The sequence below is a fragment of the Bos mutus genome, chromosome 1, assembly GCF_027580195.1.
Source record: "Bos mutus isolate GX-2022 chromosome 1, NWIPB_WYAK_1.1, whole genome shotgun sequence".
Lineage (NCBI taxonomy): Eukaryota > Metazoa > Chordata > Mammalia > Artiodactyla > Bovidae > Bos > Bos mutus.
In genome coordinates, this window is record NC_091617.1 from 93,597,267 (window position 1) to 93,623,932 (window position 26,666).

Genomic DNA, 26,666 nt, shown 5'->3' on the forward strand with positions numbered 1-26,666 from the left:
TGTCCACGGAATTCTCCAGGCAAAAATACCGGAGTGGGTTGCCATTTCCTTCTCCAGGGGATCTTCCTGACCCAGGGACTGAACCCGTGTCTCCTGTATTGGCACACATATTCCTTACACTGAGTAACCCCAGGAAAGCCCAGGAAAAATGCATAGATGTTTATAAACACAAAATTTTATATAAACTATCATGGCATTCACTACTTACATCCTGCAAAGTAGATTCCAGATTAAAGACTCCTAACTTGCATACTGCCCAATATTAACCGAGGGAGGAATAAGCAAATAAATATGGAAATAAATACATAACAGAGCAAGGGTTGATAAAACATTCATCCTGGCCTATGAAAATCTGTATAAAAGAACTGTTTAAAATATGAAACATAAAATATACTTGAGTTTTAGAAATTTATTTACAAAGTTCTTCCTACTACAACTGCTTTTAAAATATAGCAATAAAGGATCATTCACTATTAAAGTGGTACATATGTGGCATAGAAAAAAATCTATATAGTCAGTTAAAGTATTATAACAGATAATTGAAAATTGTTAAATGACACACATTTGCAGTACTCCCTAAACAAGTAGGAAATAACAATGCATTTATTCATAGGAACTTGATTATTTTGTACTACTATTAAAAAAACACCCTATTATGAAAGATAAAATCAGAGTTTGAAAAATATTTTACAACAACAAGTGTATTTCAATTTTACATTTAATTATGAGGCCACAATAAAAATTTAACCATACACATATCAATGCATTTTACAGCAGATTAGCCAACTTAGGAATTATTTCATAAAGAGTATAAACCACTTTACCATAATCTCCCCACGGTCTTATCTTTCCAAATAAAATTCTACACACTATCAAACTAAATTAAGTGACCTGTGGCTAAAATCACTATAAGTATACTGGCCCTTAAACAAGTATACATCAGTATCATGTTTGTGCAAAATATACATGATTTTTTAATCCTTTTGCCCTTATCTCAATTTGCAGGTATATTCTGAAACCACCTCCTTTAACTGTTATTCTTGTCAATAGTGGCAAATCTTTCAAAATACACATATGATATCTTTATTTATAAAATAAACTGCAAAAGAGTATGTGAACCAAGAACCCACTATTCAGAGGTCTATCCATGTTTTCATTGGTGATATCACTTAATTTCTGAACAAATTGAGATACACATTTATTTCCAAAAATTCATTCATGGACACTATACAAAGAGATTTACAGCAGTATTTGGCATCAACCAATAAAATTTATTTACTGTATCATGTGGCAAAGTTATTAATATCATGAATAACTTAAATGACTGGTCTTCAACTGGATTCAATAAAGAGAAAAATTACACCAAAATCAATATAACTTTTTACATGAATTAACTCAAAAAATGTCAGAGGTTAACCTTACTCTTTCAAGAAAAAAATAAAATGGCATAGTTTAGTGTTACCTTCTTTCCAGCTTTCACTAAGTGCTAACAGTAAGTACCATTTAAGTCAGTTTCTTATTTGAGAATGAGGTGTTTATAACTTTATACAAATTTTTTTTTAAGCCTCATATCAAATGAGTTGTAGATCTACTTAAAGTATGGCTTCTCCTTTCAAAGAAGGCAGGAAGACTGACAAGGGAGGGAGACGGGATGCCCTGTAAAGACAAACATTTTATACTTAAATATGTTTTCTCTTGAGTAAGATATAGCTTAGTATCATACATACTATTTTTGCATTTTACAAATTATCATAACAAGTAAGACATCTGAAAATCTAAACTCTTTAAAGAAACAGAAACTTAAAAATTAGGAGGGAAGGGTTAGGAGAACACATAGAACTATTTTAGCATTCTGAAAACAAGAAAAATGGATAGACTAGTTTACTACATATTAACTCAAATGAAAGAGATATGTGCTTATTGCTAGTAGTGGTACTTCTGTGAGATAAATGATTTAGTGTTTCAGGTGTATTTTTAAAATTATAAATTAGAAGACAAATTTTCGAGGTTAAAAAGACAAACCACAGTGGTTTCTTCTTAATCATAAGCAGAATTAAGAAGAGTAAAATTACTTCATGGGAAATAATTTTCTAAATTAAAAGCCATACACTCTGAAAAAGTTTTTATATTATGTGTTCAACGCATATTTATATGTGTGTATGATTTTGCTTCAAATAAAACTAAGCAAAACAGCAGTACTTGTGATAATAGAGATTACTAATATACTAAACTGTCTAAACTTTATTATTTCAGAGTGTCAAAGTTAAATATCATCAGAATTTTTAATAACAAAGAAACAATACCAAAAAGTTAAGAGGGGATATAAATCAAAACAAATTATTATGAAAGGTACTATTTTAACAGACATGCTGCTGCTGCTGCTGCTAAGTTGCTTCAGTCGTGTCCAACTCTGTGCGACCCCATAGACGGCAACCCACCAGGCTCCTGTGTCCCTGGGATTCTCCAGGCAAGAACACTGGAGTGGCTTGCCATTTCCTTCTCCAATGCATGAAAGTGAAAGTGAAGCCATTCAGTCGTGTCTGACTCTTAGCGACCTTGTGGACTGCATTGCAGCCTACCAGGCTCCTACGTCCATGGGATTTTCCAGGCAAGAGTACTGGAGTGGGGTGCCATTGCCTTCTCTGTTAACAGACATGAATGGTTAACTATTCCCTGGAGAAGGGAATGGCAACTCACTCTAGTATTCTTGCCTGGAGAATTCCATGGACAGAGAGGAGCCTGGTGGGCTACAGTCCATGGCGTCACAAAGAGCAGGACACGACTAAGCGACTAATACACACAAACTTAGAGCCAGCAAGGCAGCTAGCTAGCTATAAGTCCTCATCAACAAGGTTTGAAGAGTTTAAAGAGCCGGGTTGGTGAAGTATTACCATTTAAGTGACAGCAAAGCGATGATTTAAGTAGATAGTATAAAAGTTTACATTTTCCTCAGGTAAAACCTTTATGATTTGCCATATTAAAAGCATAAATTTTACACAAATGTCATAATTCTAAGATTAAGAATCATATTTGGAATATAAATCCACTTCATAGGAAAATTACTACTATTTTTAAGTAATTACTTCCATAAATAAGAAAATCTCTAATGGGACTGATTTTTTCAGGCCTTATGACTAAATTATCTTGCAAAATAGTTTTATGTGCCAATAAACAAAGATACTCCATTAAGCCTAAGTTGTTGTGATTTCAAAGCAGTTATAAAGTTGTGAATTCAGAAGTCCCCATTCACCTAATATGTGATTCAGTGGAGAAAAATACTTTCTTTTTTTCATAATAAATACAAATTTCAAATAGCTAATAAGCTCACATTAAATTTCACAAGGCTTGTTTCCATTATTGGTTGATGTATCTCCTAATTCTTCACAAATATCAAAGATGACTTGGATAGAACTTTTTTGAAATTTGAAAACTCAGAATTTCCTTCTAGCATCTCTGAAAAACTAGCTCATGAGGCAGAATGAAGTACAGATCGAAACCAGGAGTTTTGAGAGCGCCCACCAGTAGAGTTTGAGAGCTGAACATAACCATGCTTAGTAAATCCAATTACATTGCTTGTGGAAACAGAATGAGTAATCTGTTAGAACAGAAATAGGCAATTGAGAAGAGGACAGGAATGTCTTAAAGATACTTTAGGTACTTATTTATATTATTTATATAAAACTGGTAAAGCCATAAGTAATATATATTAATTTTCCAAAAATTTTCTATAAAATCCTATTACCTTCATTTGAAAAGCAGTAATATTTATAATAGTTACAACAGATGCAGGAAGTAAAAAAGGGATAATGCACTGGGCTTCAGAAAGCTTACAATCTAATTTTAGTAAATGAATGCTTACTATATTTTGTCAATTTCAGTACTTTTTTCATTAACTAACATCTTTGCAAAAATTCATATTATCAACCAAGTATGATTTCCCTTCCAATGGAAGGTTAAACTTGATTACAAATCTATATAAACATACTCATAATAAGCTATAACCTTTGATGTATATTAACTAAAGACTTAACTAGCTTTATAAAAAATAAGCTATTAAGCATTATGTACCTTTTTTGTATGCATTTTATATAATTAAAGGTAACTGTTTATAGAACACGAAGGTGTTACCCTAAGTGCACTAACTTACTTAATCCTTAAAACTACTACTTTATATTCATTTTATAAACAGTGAAATTGAAACAGAAAGATCTTTAATAAGTTGACAGAAGTCATACAGCTAGTAAATAGCAGAACTGGGATCTGAACTTAGGAGTTTCAGAGTTCCTGCTCTTAACCACTACTCAAACTGGCTCTGAGAAAATAATCACATCATATATGTGAGATAGAGTGTGTGTAATTACCCTTTACAATAACAACACAGGGTAAGTACTCCTTTCTTTCATCTGCAAATTGGGGATAAGAGAAAATAGGAAACTGCTGAAGAACATATAGCTAAGAAATGACAGTCACTTGCCTTTCTTAACCTTAGTAAGTTATATTAATGATTTTTACAAAGGACAGATACATCACTATTTAGTAACAGTAATATACGTTAGAAATGCCCTTAATATTAATTAAATGTCTAATAATTCTGACACCATTGGGAATTTGGATTGCTCAGGAAACATTTAAAAATAAACACATGAATTTAGAACCCATAACACCTTTTGATACTCACTTCAGTGATTATCTATTCACAGAAATAATAAAGGAAATAAAACTCAGTCTCTGCTATATTATTGGAGCCAATCTATAAATAGAACTATCGTTCTGTACGTCAGTAAAGTGATAGGCTAGACCAAAAAATGTTTCTTTGTCTCAGAGATTAACATCTCATCCCAATAAGATTTCATATCAAATAAACTACACCTTAAGTCTCTAATTCATTAAATGAGGTTTTCTAAATTATCTTAACCCAACAATGAGGTTAGATATATCAAAAAAATTGATGGAAATATTAAGATTTCCACCTTTAAAAAGTCAACAAATTTTATACCAACTTGATAAATTTAGCCTGTTAAATCAAAATCACTTACTGCTAATGATGATGTGCTAGCCAGACGACTCATTACATGCTTCTCATTGCTAGAAGGACTTCTTCCCTCTGCTGAACTTTGGGATGCCATAAGAGCCCTTCGGAGAGCTCTTTTTGGAGTTTTGGAGAAAGAGAATGCTCTTGTAACCTAGAATTAAAACAAGATACAATTAATTTTAAAACCTAGATTAATATAATTGATTAGAACAATTATATGTAAAACAAAGCCAAATTTACATTAGAAGTTTTTCTATAAAAAATATGGAGAAATTCTGCCATATACTTCTTCTATAAAAAGTATATGGCAGAATGAGAATCTCTGGACAAAGCAGTGAGAAAATGTTAGGGTTAGGGGTTAGGGTTATGGTTAGGGATTGTGGATTATTCTATCTTGCATTCATAGAACTCTAGTCCAGCAGGAGAAAGTAGGAAGGAAAATTTGGCATGAGAAGAAACCTTGGTATTGTCTAATTCTGCTATAATTCAGTTGTGAGATTGTTGATCCAAAGCCACTTAAACCTCAATTTAACTGTAAAAGGGTAGGACTTTATTTGAATCACCATTGTTAATGTTTATCTACTATATATTATTCATGTTAAATGCAGAGATACAATGATGATTAAAGTATGCAGCCTCCCCTCAAAGGCAAAGAAAACAACAATCAAAAACTTATGAACTGAACAATAGACTCTGGCTGTAAATTTACCTATAAAATTAAAACTCTAGTTCTACTTTTAAAAAATCTATTACCTACATTCTTGTATAATCCTGAACAACCTCGATAAGGTAAGGTAAAGTAGGAAAGTTATCTTCATCATTAGAAGTCTGAAACTTACTATGGTAAGGAACAGATCCCAGGTTTCCTGACTCTTTTGTGTGCCCTTTGCTGAAAAATATCTAAGGCAATTTCTAACATGAATGCACACATACTTAAAACACGATCAGAAATATCACAGTAACTAGAATGGGAAGGGTGAAAGCTGTTACAATTACTGTGCCAAAGAATTCGCTAAGTTTAACTATTATCTCTGCAGGCCATTTCCTAAAACCAAAAAACAACTTTGTTTTATGTACTAGCTTCACACTGACATCCTGACATCTATGGCTATATTATTTTAATATACTCTGAAAAATACATTTTGGAGATATGGTGAATAATAATGTCACTGAGATTTACCTTTTTTGAAGTCTTTTTTATTGCTCTAGATGCTCTACTCAATGTACTGTCCATATCTTTTGTATTTACTTCAAAGGATTCTGGATCAGCAGTGTAAATAAGATTCTCCTGTTGAAAATTAATATTAATTTTTAAAATAATAAAATAAAAATACACAGCTGTTCCTAAAATCAAACCTGTAAGAACTTACATGCACACACAGGTGCTTATATAAATCAAACTACTCAAGAATTTTGCTGTTTTTTACAATGTATGTGTGAGTATACAAATATTTTCTCTTCAACATGGCAAAAGTTCTCAAAAGAAAAGACACCAAATCAGGGCATTTTAAAATGTACTATTTGAAATGTAAGAGAGAGTTCAACTGAAGTCCCTGAATATCTGAATTTATAAACATTTATAAACATTTTTTAGTAACAAAATTTCACAACTGGGAAGAATTTTGTGGCTTAAAACAGTATAAATTAGGATATAGGTTAAATGTTTGCTGCCACCTTGTGGTTAATTTTACTTTATGAAATACTTTCATTAATTGTTTATATTCTAGTTCTAGAATTACTAGCCATCCTATGGCTAAGTAATTCAATAGATTTTATTTTCAGCATTTTTCCATTACTGTTTACACTTCAGAATCATAGTTATAAATTTATAAACGACTGCAAAAGCCATATAGTTGGACACTGTGATAAATTTAGGAATAATCTCTGTAGTAGGAAATCACTATACTGCAGAGATCCATTTTATATATGGATACCTAGGAATATGAGAAAAAAATTCTTCCTTATAATGAACAGCTTTTTGGCTTTACAAAAAGCTGTCTCCATTATTTTCCTAGCCAGCATTCTGTTGTATGCACTAGTACTGTATTTCTTTCAATGAAGCTTTGTGTGGAGCAATCCTTTATTTATAACAATATATTGTTGGCCCACAGAAAAAACAAAACAAAAAACAAATCAAGGACCAGAGCAAGATGGTGCAATAGAAGGACGTGGAACTCCCTCCCACAGACATATCTGTATGTAGAATAAAGCTCACAAAATACCTGCTAAATGCTGGCAGAAGAGCTCATAAAACCAAAATGCAAGAAAGATCACCACATAACAGAGTAGGAGAAAACAAAGAAAAGGGGAATTGGGACAGGATCTGTACCCCTGGGAGGGAGCTATGAAAGAGGAAATGTTCCGTGACACAGGAAAATGCTTCATCAGCAGGGGAGATCAGTGTGGAAAGAAAGACAGCTTCAGAGGCTTGAGAGAGAACAGAGCAACTGGTCTGCAACAAGTAGAACAGAGGGAGACCCACAAAGGCGGCCCAGGCCATCTCACTGCAATCCTCAGCCTGAGAGGCATGTCTGCTGGTACACACAGGTGCTCAGCTGTGTCCAACTCTTTGCAACTCTTTGGACTATAGCTTGCCAGGCTCCTTTGTCCATGGGATTTTCCAGGCAAGAATACTGGAGTGGGTTGTCATATCCTTCTTGAGCAGATTTTCCTGAACCAGGGATTGAACCCAGGTCTCTTGTGTTCCCTGCATTGCAGGTGGGTCCTTTACCTTCTGAGCCATCTGAGAAGGTTGGGTGCTAAAACCTAGGCTTCAAAGGACAGACCTGGGGCGAAGACTGGAGTTGTCTGCATGAAGACTGCCTGAAGGGGCTTGGAGTGTGATCCAAGCTGCAATCTGGTGCATGTGCAAAAAGGAGAATGGATCCGCCACTGAAGCCCCACTGTTAACTTGCAAGCTCAAAGGAAGGGTGGGGCACAGAATAGCAGCCTCATTCTCAGTGTGCTCATAACAGGCTCAGCTGCTCATTCACAGAGGCAAGGCTGCAATCCTAGCCAACTGCCAGTGGCCTTACAACTTAGAAAGCAGGGCTGAAATCTTAATGTCCCCATGGCTCATGGATTTATGTGCCTGAGATGGCTTGGTAAACTCAGTGCCTGTAGGACACTGGTGTAGATTACTGTGCTCCTGTGGCTGGGGCAGGTCTAGAGATAGTAGGCTCTGCTGGCACTCACACACAGAGGTAGGCCGAGGGTCTAGGCTGACTCAGTAGCTCCTACAGCTATGGTGGGTCCAGGTCCTCAACCCAGCCATGGTGGTCCCAGTGCCTGACCTCAGTAGTTCTGTGTCAACAGATCTGTGCTAGTAGCTTTGTGAGTAGAGGACCTGAGGGTTACCAGGGCTAACTATCTAAATCTCCACAGCTGAGGTGGGACCAAGGGGTGTGCCAAAAACTGTACTCTGTGAACCAGCAGAACCAGCCTGTCACAATAGTGACAGGCAAAATCAGAGTGCACTTTCCTGTAGACAAGTCTTTCCCCAATATTCACTGGGTGGCGTCTCTCCCAGTGGGAGTATTCCAGTCCTATCTACCTCACACTGGAGTTCAGAAACAGACCTGGGGCATCTATCCAAAAGGGGGGCAGACTCTGCCCCAGACAGAGTTGTAACAACCACAAAGCAAAGAGGAAGCCACACTCAACATCCAGTGCAGGCTCTGGTCATCATGATAACAATCATGCCCATATCAAGGGGATAATGGATAACACACAGAGAGGCAAACTGTGGCAGGCATACATAATGAAAACAGTCTTTGCTCAAAAATATTACACTCACAAAGGCTACACAGGGACACTCCCTCATAAAAACTGCCCTTCCAGACCATGGTAGAAAAATGTTTCTCCTTAATTCAGAGTCAGAGAAACAGAAGTAAAATGAAGAAGAGGAACCACACAATTAAAAGACCAAGAGAATTCCCTGAAAGAACAATGAAACAGACATCTCCAGTCTACCAGATCCTGAGTCCAAAAAGGGGATAATGAAAATATTGAAGGAGTTAAGAAATGATATGGATAGAAATAGAGATTCCTGTTTAAAAAAAAAAAAAAATATATATATATATATATCAAAAGAGGAGTCAATTAAAAGTAAAATGAGACAAAAGTTGAACTAAAGGCAATCAACAGCAAACTGGATAATGAAGAACTAATAAGTGATCTGGAAGATAGAATAATGGAAATTACCAGACTAGAACAGCAGACAGAAATACAAATAAAATATATATATATATAGAAGATCTATGGAATAATATAAAGTATCCAGATCTGTGCATAATAGGAATCCCAGAAGGAAAACAAACAGAACGGGAATTTAAAAATGTACTTGAAGAAATTATGGCTGAAAATGTCCCAAATCTAAGGAAGGAAACGGAAACCCATGTATAGGAAGGACAGAGGGTCCCAAATAAGATGAACCCAAACAGACCTACACCAAGATATACTATAACTAAAACAATAAAATTTAAAGATATAAAGAGGATTCTAAAGGCAGCAAAAGAAAAACAAAGAGTTAATTACAAAGGAACCCCACCACCATAAGGTTGTCAGCTGATTTCTCTACAGGGTCCCAAACAAGATGAACCCAAACAGACCTACACCAAGATATACTATAACTAAAATGGCAAAAGTTAAAGACATAAAGAGGATTCCAAAGGCAGCGAGAGAAAAACAGAGTTAATTACAAAGGACCCCTCTCCCCATAAGGCTGTCCACTTATATCTCTACCTACAGAAATACTGAAGGCCAGAAGGGGGTGGCAGGATATCTTCACTCAAAGTCTTAAAAGGGAAAAGCCTGCAACCCAGGACACTCTATACAGCAAGATTATCACTTGGAATAGGGAGAGATAAAGAACTTCTCAGACAAGCAAAAACTAAAAAGAATACAGCAATATTAAACTTATCCTAAAAGAAATATTCAAAGGTTTCTCTAAGTAGAATAAAGAAAAAAAAATCTACACGAAAGAGAAAATCACAATTGGAAAGAAAATCACTTACATAAGCTAGTACACAAATTTAAAAAATAAAATAATTTTTCTGAAAGTAATGATAACTCCAACTAACACCAAAAGAGTAAATACAAAGATATAAAAGAGGACGTCAAAAATCATAAAATGTGGGGAAAGAGTATAAAAATGTAGTTTTTTTCTTTTAAAGAATGTGTTTGAGCCTATATGACTATCAGTCTAGAGGTCAATATAGTTGTCGGTTAACACACTTGACAGCCAGGGTAACCACAAATCAAAACCATGTAACAGCTTTACAAAAAAGTAAAAGAAAAGAAAAAAGCATAATACAAAAGAAAACCATCAAACCAAAACAGGGAAAACAGAAAGGAACAAAGATGAAATATAAACTCAACTGGAAAATAAGGTTTTAAAAATGGAAATAAATACTTATCTATCAATAATTACCTTAAATGTCAATGGACTAGACTAAACACTCTAATGAAAAGACATTGGCAGACTGGATTAAAAAAAAAAGAGCCTACAACCTGCTGCCTATAAGAAACCCACCTTAGGGCCAGGGCCAATGACATACAGATTGAAAGCGATGAGACTGAAAAAGATATTTCATGCAAATGGAAATGACAACAAAGCAGATCTAGCAACACTCATTCCAGACAAAACAGACTGTAAAACAAAAGTCATGAAGATAAAAAAGGACATTCTATAATGATAAAAGGGTCAATACAAGATGAAGATTTTACACGCATTTAATACTTGTTAACATATGCAATAGACGAGTGCCTAAATACAAAAAGCAAGTATTAACAGACATAAAGGAAGACACTGACAGGAATACAACAGTGAAAGACTAACATCTCACTCACATCAGTAGATACATCTTCCAGACAAAATGAGAAAGGCAACAGAGATCCTAAATGATACAATAAAAAGGTTAGGCTTAATTGATATTTTCAGGACATTACATCCAAAAAACCAGAATACATTCTTTATAAGTGCACACAGATCAATCACTAAGATTGACCACATACTAGGACACAAAACAAGACTAAACAAATTTAAGAGGACAGAAATAATTTCAAGCATCTTTTCTGATCACAACAGCATGAAACTAGAGTCAACCTTAGAAAGAGAAAAAAAAACAAAAAAAGATTATATGGAAACTAAAAAGCATGGTACTTAAAAAAAAAAATATCAAGAGTCAATGATGGAATCAAAGAGGAAATCAGAAGACACCTTGAAACTACTATATACTCTTGAAAAAGGAGGCATGAGTACAGAATTGAGGGGGAAAAAAAGTTTCTTCAGTGTGGTGCTGGAAAAGCTGGACAGATGCATATAAATCAAGGAAGTCAGAACAGTCTCTCACACCATACATAAAACTCAATAAACACCGTTCTCTTCTCCAGGAGATAGTCCAGACCCAGGGATTGAACCTGGGTCTCCTGCATTGCAGATTCTTTACCATCTGAGCCATCAGAGAAGCCCCAAATATATGACATGACACCATAAAACTCCTGGAAGAGAACATAGGCAAAACATTTTCTGACATAAAAGTCCAATTGTTTTCTTAGATCAGTCTCCCAAGGCTACAGAAATAAGAGTAAAACAAGCAAATGGGAGCTAATAAACTTAAAAGCTTTTCCACAGTAAAGGAAACCATAAAAAGAAAAGACAATCCACAGAATAGGAGAAAACATTTGCAAACAATGTGCCCAACAAGAGATTAATTTCCAAAATATACTAGTAGCTCATACAACTTAATAACAAGACAACAAATAACAACTCAATCAATAACTAGACAAACACCTAAATAAACCCTTCTTCAAAGACATACAGATGGAGAGCAGAACATGAAAAGATGCTCAACATCACTAATTATTAGAAAAATGAAAACAAAAACTACAAAAAGGTACTGCCTCACACCAGAAGGAATGGCCATCATTAAAAAGTCTACAAAAAAAAAAAAGTCTACAAATAACAAAGGCAGAGAGGCTAACAGTACCAAGGTTCCTTAAAACCCTGAAAATAAAAAAGCAATAAAAACAAACAATACCAAAAAAACCTTAAAATAGAGTTGGCATATGACCCAACATATGACCCAACGTATGACCCAACATATGACCCAACGTATGACCCAACATATGACCCAACACCACTCCCAGGTGTATATCCAGAGAAAACTATAATTCACAAACATACATGTACCCCAATGTTTACAGCAGCACAATTTACAAATTACAATAAATTTTACAGCAGTACAAGTTACAATTTCCAAATCATGGAAGCAACATGGATATATGAATGGATAAAGATGTGGAATAGATACACAATGGAATACTACTTGGCCATAAAAAAGAGTTTAAGAATGCCATGCAGTAACATGGATGGACCTGAGATTATCATGGGCTTCCCAGGTGGAACTAATGGTAAAGAATCCACCTACCAATGAAGGAGATGCAAGTTTGATCCCTGGGTTGGGAAGAGCCCCTGGGGTAGGAAATGGCACCCCACTCCAGTATTCTGGCCTGGGAAACCCCCTGATGGGCTACAGTCCATGAGGTCACTAAGAGTTGGACATGACTGAGCACACACGTGCACACACACACAAAGATTATATCATATTAAGTGAAGTAAATCACAAAGACAAATACTATATAATATCACTTATATGTGGAATCTAAAATATGACACAAATTAAATTATTTACAAAACAGAAACAGACTCACAGACATAGAAAACATAAGAACTTATCATTACCAAAGGCGTGGAGGAGGAATAAAGTAGGATTAGCAGATACAAACTACTATATATAAAATGGATAAACAACAGGTCCTACTGCACAGCACAGGGAACTATATTCAGTATCCTATAATAAACCATAATGGAAAAGAATATGAATATATATGTATAACTGAATCACTTTGCTATATACCAGAAACTAACACAACACTGTAAATAAACTAGACTTCAATTAAAAAAAAATTTTTAAGTCTCTTAATTTTTCTAAAGTTATGTAAATATCCTTAATCAAGTATTTATAAACAATAATAATCATACCTCAATGTCTTTGAAGATCAAATTTAACTATAATAAACATTTTATTCCCACAGGAAATGTCCAAGACAATCTACTATACTGAAAAGGGTCATCTATTTATACATTCTCCTCCATCTAATATATCATTTGTGCAAATATGAAGGGATCAATATCGATCACATATCCCTCCCATATATGATGAAGAAATCAAATTATCCTTTAATGGACCTAGACTTCATCCAAGATCTATCACAAGCTACCTGATTTTGATTTTCTCATGTATCTTCACTTTAATCTGTACAGGATAAAAGGGATTATACATTTATAATGGCTTTTGATTTTAAGAGACTGCACTGATAAATTGGCAACCTGCCTGACAGGAAAAGCAACTTGCTACAACTCACCATATTGCTCTCAATAAGATAAAAGAACAACAGAACAAAATATTCTCTCACAAATAGTAAAGTCAAAGAGCATAAATGAAAATGCAAGTTCCAAAAGCTTCACGAAAGCAGAGCCACAGGAGTTCTAAGGCTATGAGGGCCTACCTGTAAGCTAGGGATTCAAAAAAATGTTGCATGTGTCTATACTTTTGTTGCATGTGTCTATACTTTTCAACATCTTTTCCAAAACAACTTTTAAATCAGTTTTCCTCAATAAACACAAAACTAAAACTCTCCTGTATTCATAATTAACAAGTCATTAGAAATATACAGGTTTAGTATGTACATTACCATGGAGTTCAAACTTTCATTACAATAGTAGTTTAAGAACTTACAGCATCTGCTTTACAAATGGTGTTGGCTACATGTCGACATAGCATCTTTAGCCAGTTTTCTTTTGGAAGTTCCTCTGATGTCATCTGGAAACTGAGCAGCACATTTGCTTGCTCTGTTGGTGGCCTCACAAGCAATGCAAAAGCATTATGGCAATCTAGGGTTCCAAAATAACCACAAACACTACATGTTACTCCTTGGAAAATGACAGATTTAACACAAGTTTAGTTCCCTCAGAGCAAGAAAACTCTACTGAATTCTCTCTTCTCTATCCAGTAAATTATCTCTATTTCTATCTTTCCTGTTCCCTTAGTTATTAATTGGACAAAGAGCAGCATCATATTATGTTGAAACATTGGAAAGAATAGTACATACCATGTAAGGAACCAACAATAATAATTTAATGTTGTTAGGTAAGCAGTACTTTCCATAATATTTAATATTTTCTTTAATGAAGCTTTAAAAAATTAGATCATTTCTTAGAATTCTAGAATTTAAGTTTTGAAAGTGACACTGTAAGAATAATTTAATAATTCAACCTACTTAAATCAACTGAAAGAAAATACTCAAATATTAAAACTGTTACAAAAGGTTTTATGATCAAGAAGCTAAAACAGAACCTGTTTTGAACAATGAAGTCTTCCAGAATTATAATCCAAAAAATATAGACGATTTAAGTAAATGCTATATGTAGCCCTTAATAAATCCAGAATTTGACAACTGAGTAAAGAGAACAATATAAGTTGCTATTCAAGTTTTCTTTGTTTCTCATAAATTGAAAGCTTTCCTTCATTAGAGGATAGGATCAGTGATAAAACCAGCTTACATCGTAAAAATATATGCCTAAACAAGAAAAATATTGCCAAGCATACATATCATACAAGCTAATGATATAGCTTATGGTAGGTATAAACTTTTGCCAATTTCAAGCCTTCAAAGAACCCTCTCTTAACATTCCCAAAGTTTAGAGTAAAAGCTTTCCTTAATACACATATGAGCCCACATTGAGTCTACCATAGTTACTTTGGGTATATTTACTCATGCGTATCTATTTCTGGTGATATCCTAAATGTATCCCTCAAAAGGCAGCCACTGACAACAGGAAATGTTGTAAGATGTGGAAGCACAGGTAATAGACTACAACTGCTTTTGGATTCTGAAGGAATAAGTTTTGGTGTGGGAATGGGAGGATGGGCACTACTTTAACCATGTAACCATTTAAAAGCTCTTTGTATCTTAAGAGATGAAGATATTCTACAGAATGAAATAATACTTTCATTTGAAAAAAATTAAAAATCAAATCAGTTCCTAGAACTGTAGTGGGATAAAAGTAAAGAACAACTACTTTGCCAGAAATAATCAACAATATTGCAAAATAATTTACCAGTTTAAAAATAAACATATAAGGGAATTAAACCTTCAATGAATATAAACTATTTTTATTTAGCCAACAGTTTATCCAATGACCATACCTTCTGTCTCTCGTATGTCTAGCACCTTCTTAATCTGAGAAAGAGGCATTAGATGAATATGCTTAAGAGAAGCTGGGGGTCGGGTCTGGCCATGAGGACTCCTAAAAGTACCAATAACCTTGTGTCGTTTTCTTGCTATCTGATTATTGGGGGGGAGAAAAAAAAAGTTGATGTCAGTAACAAAAACAAAGACCAAATGCTTAAAAATAAAATGGCACTAGTCACATAAATCTATATGCAGCTCATTAAGTATCAGTCATTCCAAAATTATCTGTAAGTAATTACTATGTAACAAATTCATACATGTAACTATGTAACAGAATTGTTCACATTCATATGAAAAGAGCTCAAAGTCAGGAAAACAGGATCTATGGAAAAGATCCCAGAGGTGTGAAAGAACTTAGAAGAGTTGTGAGAAATAATGGGATCAAAGGATGAAGGAATCTTCAATAAAAGACCTTGAATTCGGAAAGGGGAATAGTTGCTTTGGGATCACTGCCTTGGGTTCAAAAAAATAACTGACTTCAGTTTAAGAACAGAATTCACAATTATCTCAGATCCCATGCAAGGAACTGAGGATAAAGGAGCGAATAATACAGAAATGGTTCTGGTTCTCATGACACTTACATACTATTGAGAAATATGAAAATCAAAGTAACAATACATTACAAATCGATGCAAATTATAAAGTCAATGTGCTGATATAACTTTAATTAAACTGGGAACTCACCAAAGGAAGAGACAGGTAAAGTATTGCTGGAGAAGACAGGAGCAAAATCAGAAAGGATCCTGTGACTCATGATGTACATAAGTTCTGAGAATTTTATAAGGTCTTTAAATTTTTCATTTCTATGAAATCATAGTATATTATTTTGTCTTTTTAAAAGAACATCTCTTTTGGGCTTATGAAAGTGAAAGTCGCTCAGTCATGTCTGACTCTGTGACCCCTTGGACTATATATAAAAAGTCCATGGAATGCTCCAGGCCAGAATACTGTTGTGGGTAACCTTTCCCTTCTCCAGGGAATCTTCCCAACCCAGGGATCAAACCCAGGTCTCCTGCATTGCGTGCGGATTCTTTACCATTTGGGCTTATAATCATTAACTAAAAGACACTAACACAAAATAATTTAGATTAAGTTGCTTAATGAATTGAGATTGATTGGTCATACTCATCATGATGAATATGACAAAGTAAGGCTGAAATCTGTGTTGGTTAATGAGAAAAGATCAAATGGCAGTCAGTATCACATTTACACTGATGCAGAAATATGACACATGATCTATGATACAAACCAAATATTAAAAGCCCATTTATATTAATATGGTAAAAAAAAGTAATTCTTTAACTTCCACTGTAATATCTAAATGTACTTTTAATTTAGCTAAGTAAAATAAATAATTTTAAGGCTCATTTTTAAAAAGGAAAAACAATGACAAGTATTAATACTGATGATACAAATGCTAGTCCATCAAGGTAAGAACTCAAAATACAGATACATCACCTGTCATGTCTAAGTGAAGTCAGTTCAGATCTTACTCATTTTAAATGTTTCTAACATTTACCATTCTCTTCATTCCAAATTTGCTCTAAGTTTTGGTGTTAAAAAAACAAAAAAACAAAAAACAAGCTAAAGAATAAGAGCTTATAAATCTAAAGGTCCAAAATTTGGGCTCCAAATTTAATGTTAGAAATAGAACTGTTACAGTTAATGTGATTTTGACATGGAGACTAAGAGAGAGCAGAAAAAAAAAGTCAGTGAATTCAGGAAAGATGAAGGAAGTAAGAGGCCAAGCTATAACAGACGTGGAGGCTACAAGGAATGACCAATGACATGAATTAAAGTGCAAGGTAAGTCTATGAGCCAGTTGTAGAAGACATCACAAAAACTGAATGGGAAGTAAAATAAAAAAATTTAAAGCAAGCCACAACTCTCCAAGGATTAGAGGATAAAGACCTGGGTTCAATCCCTGGGTTGGGAAGATCCCCTGGAGAACGGAATGGCTACCCACTCCAGTATTCTTGCCTGGAGAATTCTATGGATGGGGAGCCTGGTGGGCTGGGGATTATAATTCATTATATTAAATAATCAAGTTATGTCTGTCTTCAATAAAATACGGATTTCTCTGTTGGGAAAATGTACTTAATTTTAAAAAGAAGTCATAATTATTTTGTAAATCTTGAAGAAATATACACAGATACAAGAAGTTCCTAAAATTCTTGATCTAGGCATTTATTTGCATGGAAACAAAATAAACTTTCATTTTGACATGGATTTGAAGTTATGAAAAAATATCATACGTCTTAATATTAGGTCTTCTCCTAAAAGCATTCAATTAATAGCATTAAATCAACAATTGGTCTCATCAAAAAAGTGATTCAAGTTCACTTTACTTTAAACTTCTTTAATCAATTAATTAAAACTTATTGTTTCGATCAAAGCTTAGTTTTAAAGATTCAATGAAGTCATACAAACAGCAGGGTTATTACACTGTATTAAGGACAACTTTACCTCCAGGCAGTCATTGAAGAGGAAGAGAGTTACTTGTTCTCCTCTGTCACAGGGGTGCTCACCTAGAGAAATTGTTTCAACTCGCTGAACTAAACTTCGGTGAGAAGATAAAAGATTAGCCTGAATAGATTGAAAACATTAATAAAACATTACTTCATGGTAAATACTTTTAAATACTTTTTAAAATTATAATTAAAAACAAAGTTGTGCCAAGATTCTGTTTATATTATAACTGGCAGAATCTAAATACAGCTGACCTTGAACAACACAGGTCTGAGCTGCACTAGTCCACTCATACAGGTTTTCTTTTTTAGTAAATAAGTACTACAGTATTACATGACCCATGATTGGTTGAATCTATGAATACAGAAGCACAGAAACAGAGTGCCAACTATAAAGTTATATGCAGATTTTCTACTGCTCTGGGCAGGGGGTTGGTGCCCTTAATTCCCAGTAGTTCAAGGGTCTACTATAACAAAATCAAAAAGAACAAAAAGAGTAAGTCGACAATCATCAAAAATGAATACTTACTGGACATCCATCTACCTCATAAACAACATCGAAAATTTGCCTTTGAGCTTCTGTTTTTCTCTTATCCTCATTAATATGGCTGAAAATTAATAAAGTTATTTTTAAAACAACAGACCATAAAAACTGTATATATACACATCTTGTGTCACACATACACAAAAAATCCCTCCATGTGAATATGTCTTAATTTTGATAACCGTATCAGTTAATATATTCCCTAAAAGTATCCCACTACATTAAAAAATTTCTCATAGATTCCTTCAGAAAAGTAAGTTTTGCTTTACTCCTTACTATGTTCTCTCTCTCTCACTTTAGACTATATTCATTATACACTTCCTAAAATACATTATACTGGTATAAACTGCCGGTTCAGAAGTTTTAAGTTCAGGTAAGGTTTTATGCAAATCATTCCCAAATTATATGCTAATCATTTCACTGAAATAAAAATTAAGACTATTGCTTCCAGACAAGATGGAATAAGAGGAAAAATATATACTTTGCCTAAAACAACTTAAAAAAAAAAACCCCAGCAAAGTATAAAGAAAGAGGTTTTTAAAGTCAATGTCTCAAACAATGCAAGCCTAATTATATCCTATCTACAAAAGATACACTTTACATCAAAGACATGAATAGTCTAAAAGTAAAATAATGAAAATATCCAGTAAGAGCACAATATAGTCTTCTCAAGCGTACATGGTACCTTCACCAGGTTAAGCCATAAAATAAGCCTCAGGAAGTTTAAAAGGATTGAAATAATACAAAGTATATTTTCTATAAATGGTGAAGTAAAATTAGAAAATTAGTATCACAAGGAAACTTCAAAAATTCACAAATATGTGGTAATTAAACAACAAACTCCTGAACAACCTATTGGTTGTGATTACCTATTGGTAATCACAAGGGAAATCAGAAAATAGTTTCAGGTAAAAACAAAAACCAAGAACATGACTAAAGTAGTGTTTAAAGGGAAATTTACAGCTATAAAAGTAAACAATTAAAAAAATAACCTCAAATCAATATCCTAATCTTCTACTTTAAGACACATGATGGGGGGAGGCGAGAAGAGCAAGCTAAATCTAAAGCATGCAGGAAAAAGGAAATCAAAAGTTATGAACTAGTGACTATAAAAATAATGGGAAAAAAAATCAACAAAATTAAAAGTGTCTTTCTTTTATGAAAATATGTTAACGCTGACTGCATAATTCAGTTTGTAGAAAAGATCAAGGTAAAGAATGTGTATGTTAAACCACTAAGTAGTGAAAAACACTACTATCCTGATCCCAAAATAACAAACCAAAAGCATGACGATTGGCTGATCAACATATAAAATACAAGTATAAACAAAAACCAAAATATGCATAATGTTTTCAGTAGCAACAGAAGCTCATATCCATTAATTTGAGCATTATTCTACTGCTAGATCCTTTCACTAGAGCTGGTAGTTTCCATATAGGAGCTCCTTACAAGTATTTTAAGAAACTCTATTTCAGGACTTCCATGGAGGCAGTGGTTGAGGATCTGCCTGCCAATGCAAGGACCACAGGTTTGATCCCTGTTCTGGGAAGATTCCACATGCCAAGGAGCAACTAAGCCTGAGTGCCACAACTGCTGAGCCCCCACAATGAAACTACTGAAGCCTACATGCCTAGAGCCAGCAAGAGAAGCCACTGCAATAAGGAGCCTGCACACTGCAACGAAGAGTAGCCCCTGCTCTCTGCAACTAGATAAAGCTTGCACGCAGCAACTAAGACCTAGTGCAGCCAAATAAAGAATCCAGGTGCTAGGTTTTAGAAGATTAAAAAAAAAAGAGAAATTCTATATCATACAGAAGCACTTCATGGAGTGCTTCTGTATGAAGCTATTTAATTAAAGAAACTATTTAATTAAATCAACTGAATATGCTTATATGTAAAGTTCAAAAAGGTGCTATATCCTCATCCTTCGGGAAGAAAAACAATTAACAGCAATAGAGCTTTTAATTCTGATCATATTAGTCAAAAAAAATCACTTCTGATCAATGCTGTCTCCAAGTTAGACTTACAGTAAGCAGCTTAAGTTTAATAATCAATTTCCCCTAGTAAATTTCATTGAGTTTGTACTTTGACCACATCTCCAACAAACCCTACCAATTTAAGTTCACAGAATTCAAAGTAAGAAAAAAAAGTCAAAGCTAATGTGAAAAACGTATTAACCTTTTCATTTCATCAGGGTCAAATTCCCAAATTCCATTTGGGTAGTTAATAAGAATATGAAGACAAAAACAAGCTAAGACTGGAAATATATGAAGAAAATGTCTATTGGTGCATTTATAACATTTTCAAATTTCTAAACTACTGTTACCCTCTACATGTATACGTTCACAAGTATGTTTTTGATTAATCATATTTTAACAATATTTCTAACATTTTAATATGTGACTACACTACTAAAAATAATTTAGATACTATTTTACAGAATTTTGTTATTGATCTTTTTCTATTTACGATTCTAATTGTTCCACCAATTCCACTGTAAATCTAAGGAATAACAAAAAAATTGAAATAAGGTACTTACGTCATTACTTCCTTTAGTGATTCAATAGCTTTTTCTAGAGTGCTTTTGTCAGGATTTTCTTCAAATGTGTGCTTCTTAAGATCTGTAATATTTTATCAAATATTTTCTCTATGATTAAAAGAAATTCAATGGTTTTCCCACGATGACTTAAAAATGCTGTCCACTGTGACAGACACACGTTAATTTAAAAAAATAATATCTAACTTTTCCTTTTAAAAAAAAGTTTTTATACAATGTTCCCTTAAGAATGAGTTTCCAAGGTGGTGCTAGTGGTAAACAACCCACTTGCCAATACAAGAGACATTAAGAGATATGGGTTCAATCCCTGGGTCAGGAAGATTCCCTGGAGGAGGAAATGGCACCCGACTCCAGTACTTTTGCTGGGAGAATCCCATGGACAAAGGAGCCTGGTGGGCTACAGTCCACAGGGTTGCAAAGAGTTGGTCACGATTGAGTATCTGAGCACCCGTAAGAGCTCTCTTCTTAAATGTATTAAATAAGTTTCCACATTTTTTCACTGAATAAATTTTCAGAATATGTACCAGATTTTCACTATTTCAATTCCCTTCTAGTAAAGTTTGATGACTCCTAAATTTTTTAAACTCTCTGAATTCACGATCCTCAATTAACTAAGAAGTCATTATACACGCTATATTTCATAGTGGGGCCCATGGCTCCATCACAGAGAGCAGCTGGTGTGAAGAGACGATTTTGTTTAGTTTATAGGTTTAATGAGGTGCTTAGACTTTGACTCTTCTTACCCAAGTTGCTTATAATGTTCTACCCAATGGTTCCCTATATCTCCACCCCCCCCACCTAATCTTTTAAGTGGAATAATAGAAGAAAGGCTTAGATATCAATTTCATTTTAGTCATGACATTTGATGAATTCCTATAAGTACTTAATAAAACAATAATGAAGATAAATAAGAAACAGCCTATTTTGTAAAGTTAAAAAGGTTGCATATTCATATATTTTCTTTATAATCTGTAAAATAGAATAGTTTTTAAAGACTGTGGAAATCATTTTATATGTTAGTAATTCTAAACTGTATTAGATAACCTCAAAGAGAATAAAAATTACCAATTTTTGTAGTTATACCACAATTCATAATTTAACCAATATATTTCAAAGACAATAATAGATAAAAAGAGTCACAAACTTAGCCTCCTTAACTGCTATACTTACTATTGTAGTTAAGGTCTGAAGGCCAAATTGCTTTGTTACACTTATTCCTGTTTTATGCAATTTAGTTCTCATACTTAAATTTAAAAGTATAAAATTTAAATTTAAAAATATAAAAACTGACACTGTTCTAGACCTATTCACTACTTTAGTCAGGTAAATATAAAAGCATACAAATACACCTTTCTTTTCATGAAGGTATAATTTATTCACAAAAATTAACTCTGCTATAGATGTCCTTTTCATTGAAATCTATAATTTAAGTTTTAGAATAAATGGATGAATGCTTCAAGAGTGTTCTGCACACTATAAGGAAAAAAAATATAAGACAAAGCATAAAGAATTTTACTAAGAGTCAGAAAAAGACTAAATAACCTCAAACATCGTAATCATTTTGTGGGTGAATTTTATGTGGATGTAAACTGTTTGGGAATTAGTGACATACCATGAAATATAAGAATACTTTTAGGAGAGAGGCAGAAAGTTCAATACTAGTCAGTAAAACTGATTTCACAACAAATAAAGCATTTCTAGGCCAGAGTGAATTTTTGTAGCACCAGTGATTATTCAGATTATCCATAAAGATATTTTCTACATAAAAGATACAAACTTTAAAACTGAAACCTAAGAGCACTTTGAAAACGAGAAATTTTGCCAATTTTTTAGAACAAAACAATTTCATAAAAACATCCAAAATTGTCTGGAAAGAGATCAGACAAGTACCATTTAAAAGTAATGCAATGCTGGGTAATCTCTGCACTGGTCGGATGAGAAGTTCAACAAGGCTTTGCCGTCCACATTCTGGCTTAGCTTGGTTTATCTGAAAAGAATTAATTTATTCAAAATTTATTTTGAATGTTTCTGCAAAGATTATTATACATTACATTTATTAGATTACACCTTATCATTTGTGCCCTGATAAGAATGGGAGAAGTAGGGTGGTAGTTGTTCTCTGGCAGATTATTATGGTTCAGTAATCCCTCAAGGCCTGAAATAGCCTTCTGGCAAGCCAAGGATTAACACCTTAAACAGAGAGTGAGTTCCTCTAAGCACTCTTATACATTTCATTTCAGTTTTTCATAAATCTATATCATTCAAAAAGAAAAAAAATTAAAAATATTAATTATGCTGATACCATTTGGATAAACAAAGTAAGCCACCAATAAGAAAATCATTAAAAGCAAGCAAAATCTCATTGGAAAATTTTTAGAAGTGTTGAGAATATGCCTAACTTAAAAAACACACACACACACACACAACATTCATATTCACTCAGCTGCCTCTTGGATCCTGCTTGTGGCATATCAAACCTTGTGATGCTAAACATCACTGCACTTTCAAGTAAAACTAAACACATAACATTAAGGTATTCTGACACGGATGTATCTTTACTAAAAGATACATCTTTAGTATTAAAATTTAATTTTAATAAATTCCGTCAGAAAATAATTCTCTGATTTTTATTTGAAAGAAATATGTATTACCTTCAGAAAAGCATGAAATCTTGGTTTCTGTTTTTCACATTTAATAATAGTTTCCTTGCTCATTTCAAAGAAGTTCACAAAGGGAGGATAGATTTTTACCAAATCTTTGGACTAGGAACAAACAAAAAAAACCAAAACCCATTAATTTGTGGCTGTTACCCTTAGTCAATGAAACTTAAAGTTGAATAACCAGTAGTCAAAATCTGACATACCAGATGCAAAAGAAAAGTTCAAAATACATTTCTTCTCAAGGTAAATACAGGAATTTTATTTCATAAACTTCTCACTAACTAGTGAGTTAATTGCTAAAGAAAATGCATCAATTGTTAAACAGAGCCTAAAACCTGAAAAGCAAATAAATACTCAGAAACAAACAAAAGTTGATATACTTTTGTTGAACTTCAATATAAGCTTACTGTATTGATAAACATGACACAGTTTTAAAACTTCTATTAATTTAGAATATAGTAGCAATTATAGCTGATCTATGAAGAACCCAAGAACACGCTATTATCTTTTGAAGGATCCAAACAACCATTAAAAGATCAACTGTACTGTGCAATTTTGAAGTACAAGGAAAATGTCCTGACAAATTGAGACCAACAAGTACCAAAAAGATCTGGGACAATAATTTGCATATTTGAAATTCTCAGTCAACCAGAAAGAACATCCAACAGCTATATGGTAAGGATTAGTTAGGAGACCTTAGAAATCAAAACTAAATGGGCAACAATCCAAGGCACTGAAACTTATCTGGTCGGACTGAATCATATCCAAAGAGACTAAAGGAAATTTATAAATTCTATTTGTGGCACCTCATTCAAAACTAATATACTTATTTAATAAACTTAACCTATGTTCTTAGAGAAGAAACAGTTCATTGGAAGGTTTTATGCAGACACAAAGACAGTACAAAGTGCTATCAACTAAGGAAAGAAAAAATAAAACTCAATTATAGAAAACTTTAAAAAATCATTAATCTATGGCTGTTTATGATAGGAAAATAATATGATATATGGTAAAATGACTGTAACACAACAGTTAATATTAAAGATGAGCTATCAAGAAAGTGTTGGATTGTATATGGAAGGCATGTTTCAGAAGACAAGAACACTTTCAAAATATTTTACAAACACAAAGATGCCTAAGTTTTTTAAAAAAGTTCTCACATTTAAACAGGTAACTTTCATTCCCTGCCATTTCTTGATGAGATGATACTTTAATCTTAATACTTAATAAATAAAATACTTACATATTTAAGAAAGATATCACCAATGCTTTTGCTCTCATCCCAATTAACAATAAGGTCTTCAAGATCATCCTGGAAAAACACAAAATGAGACAATACGTGATTCTGATAATCACTTTAGCATCTCTTAAATTTGAATATTCATTTGAAAGACATACTTTACAGAGTACCTTAATTTGGCATATATAACAATAACATTCTTTCTCAATAAGAAATTAATTTTTTGACAAGAAAAATATCCTTTGAAAAATAATTAAGAAAACATAAAGAAGGCCAAATCAATAAGACTAAGTCTAATTTCCCAGTATGATGTGGAAGTATAATTAATTTAACTATACAGCTGATTGGTTCATTAATTAAAGAATTAATTAATTATAGAAAAGCACCTTTGATCTTGGCTGCTGAAGCATCAGCCATTAGAAACTGTAATCTATAATAGAGGTCAGCAAACGTTACTTAAAGGGCCAAATGGTAAATATTTTAAGGCTTACAGGCCATATGGTTTCTGTCACAAGTCCTCAATTCTGTCTTTGTAGAATAGAACCATAAACAATATATAAATAATTGTGAGTGGCTGTGTATCAATAAAACTCTATTTATGAAAGTAAGTAAAACTTTACTAAAATGCTAAACTGGCTGGATTTGGTCCATTGACCATGATCTGCTAATTCCTGGGCTTATTTCTCAATCATCATCCTAAAATATTACTTATTTGTAAAAATTTAGAAGATATTTAAAAGCTTTCTAAGATAATAAAACCAGATGATGAAATGGTAAGAAATGACATGCCCTAACTGAAATTCTAAAAGTGACTTTAAAGTAGAAATTAATCAATACACTTATACAAGAGGTTCTCAAACTGTTACATGCAGACACTTTCCCAACAGATATTTTTAGTGGGATCCATAAAATTAAACTATTTTCATTACAATATGAAGGCATTATTTGACTCCTTGATTCTCTCATAAGGATACAACAGAGTCATATGGAGGTGACATGATGTGTGATACCGCAATAGAATGAATTAAGCAGTAGACAGGAGAAACAAGTTTTCTATTAAGCCAGACAAAAAAAAGGCAAAACAAATCAACATCACTGTTTCTGTTTTGGAAATTAGTTATTTTAGAAAAGAACATGTTATTTATACTACCACATAAGGAGTCATTATTATTAACATATATTTTTAAAATTGCATGAGTTCAGTTCAGTTCAGTTGAGTCACTCAGTCATGTCCAACTCTTTCTGACCCCACGGACTGTAGGCCTCCCTGTCCATCACCAATTCCTGAAGCTTGCTCAAACTCATGTCGATCGAGTTGGTGATGCCATCCAAACCATCTCATCCTCTGTCATCCCCTACCTTTCCCGCCTTCAATCTTTCCCAGCATCAGGGTCTTTTCAAATGAGTCAGTTCTTTACATCAGGTGGCCAAAGTATTGGAGTTTCAGCTTCAGCATCAGTCCTTCCAATAAACACCCAGGACTGATATCCTTTAGGATGGACTGGTTGGATCTCCTTGCAGTCCAAGGGACTCTTAAGAGTCTTCTCCAACACCACAGCTCAAAAGCATCAATTCTTTGGTGCTCAGCTTTCTTTACAGTCCAACTCTCACATCCATACATGACTATTGGAAAAAACATAGCTTTGACTAGATGGACCTTTGTTGGGAAAGTAATGTCTCTGCTTTTTAATATGCTGTCTAGGTTGGTCATAGCTTTTCTTCTAAAGAGCAAGTATCTTTTAATTTCATAGCTGCAATCACCATCTGCAGTGATTTTGGAGCCCAAGAAAATAAAGTCTGTCACTGTTTCCATTGTTTCCCATCTAGTTGCCATAAGTGGTGGGGCGGG

General features: G+C 33.6%; 1 protein-coding gene across 5 annotated transcripts in view; it reads right to left on the reverse strand.

Annotated features, from left to right (window-relative positions):
- Positions 1-379: 379 nt before the first annotated feature.
- The window catches only part of ECT2 (epithelial cell transforming 2), a 59,418-nt gene continuing 33,131 nt past the window's right edge, over positions 380-26,666 (reverse strand). For 4 of the 5 annotated variants that reach the window (XM_070373079.1, XM_070373090.1, XM_070373086.1 and 1 more), the window contains 11 exons: positions 24,821-24,889; positions 23,569-23,679; positions 22,808-22,904; positions 20,900-20,981; positions 18,347-18,425; positions 17,816-17,935; positions 15,304-15,442; positions 13,834-13,988; positions 6,213-6,320; positions 5,037-5,183; positions 381-1,656 (listed from right to left, as the gene is read on the reverse strand). In XM_070373079.1, the coding sequence (XP_070229180.1) occupies positions 1,567-1,656; positions 5,037-5,183; positions 6,213-6,320; positions 13,834-13,988; positions 15,304-15,442; positions 17,816-17,935; positions 18,347-18,425; positions 20,900-20,981; positions 22,808-22,904; positions 23,569-23,679; positions 24,821-24,889 (1,197 nt within the window). In that variant the 3' untranslated portion in view covers positions 381-1,566. Of the gene's footprint in view, positions 1,657-5,036; positions 5,184-6,212; positions 6,321-13,833; positions 13,989-15,303; positions 15,443-17,815; positions 17,936-18,346; positions 18,426-20,899; positions 20,982-22,807; positions 22,905-23,568; positions 23,680-24,820; positions 24,890-26,666 lie in introns of all 5 variants that reach the window. The other variant, XM_070373097.1, reaches the window with a different exon arrangement.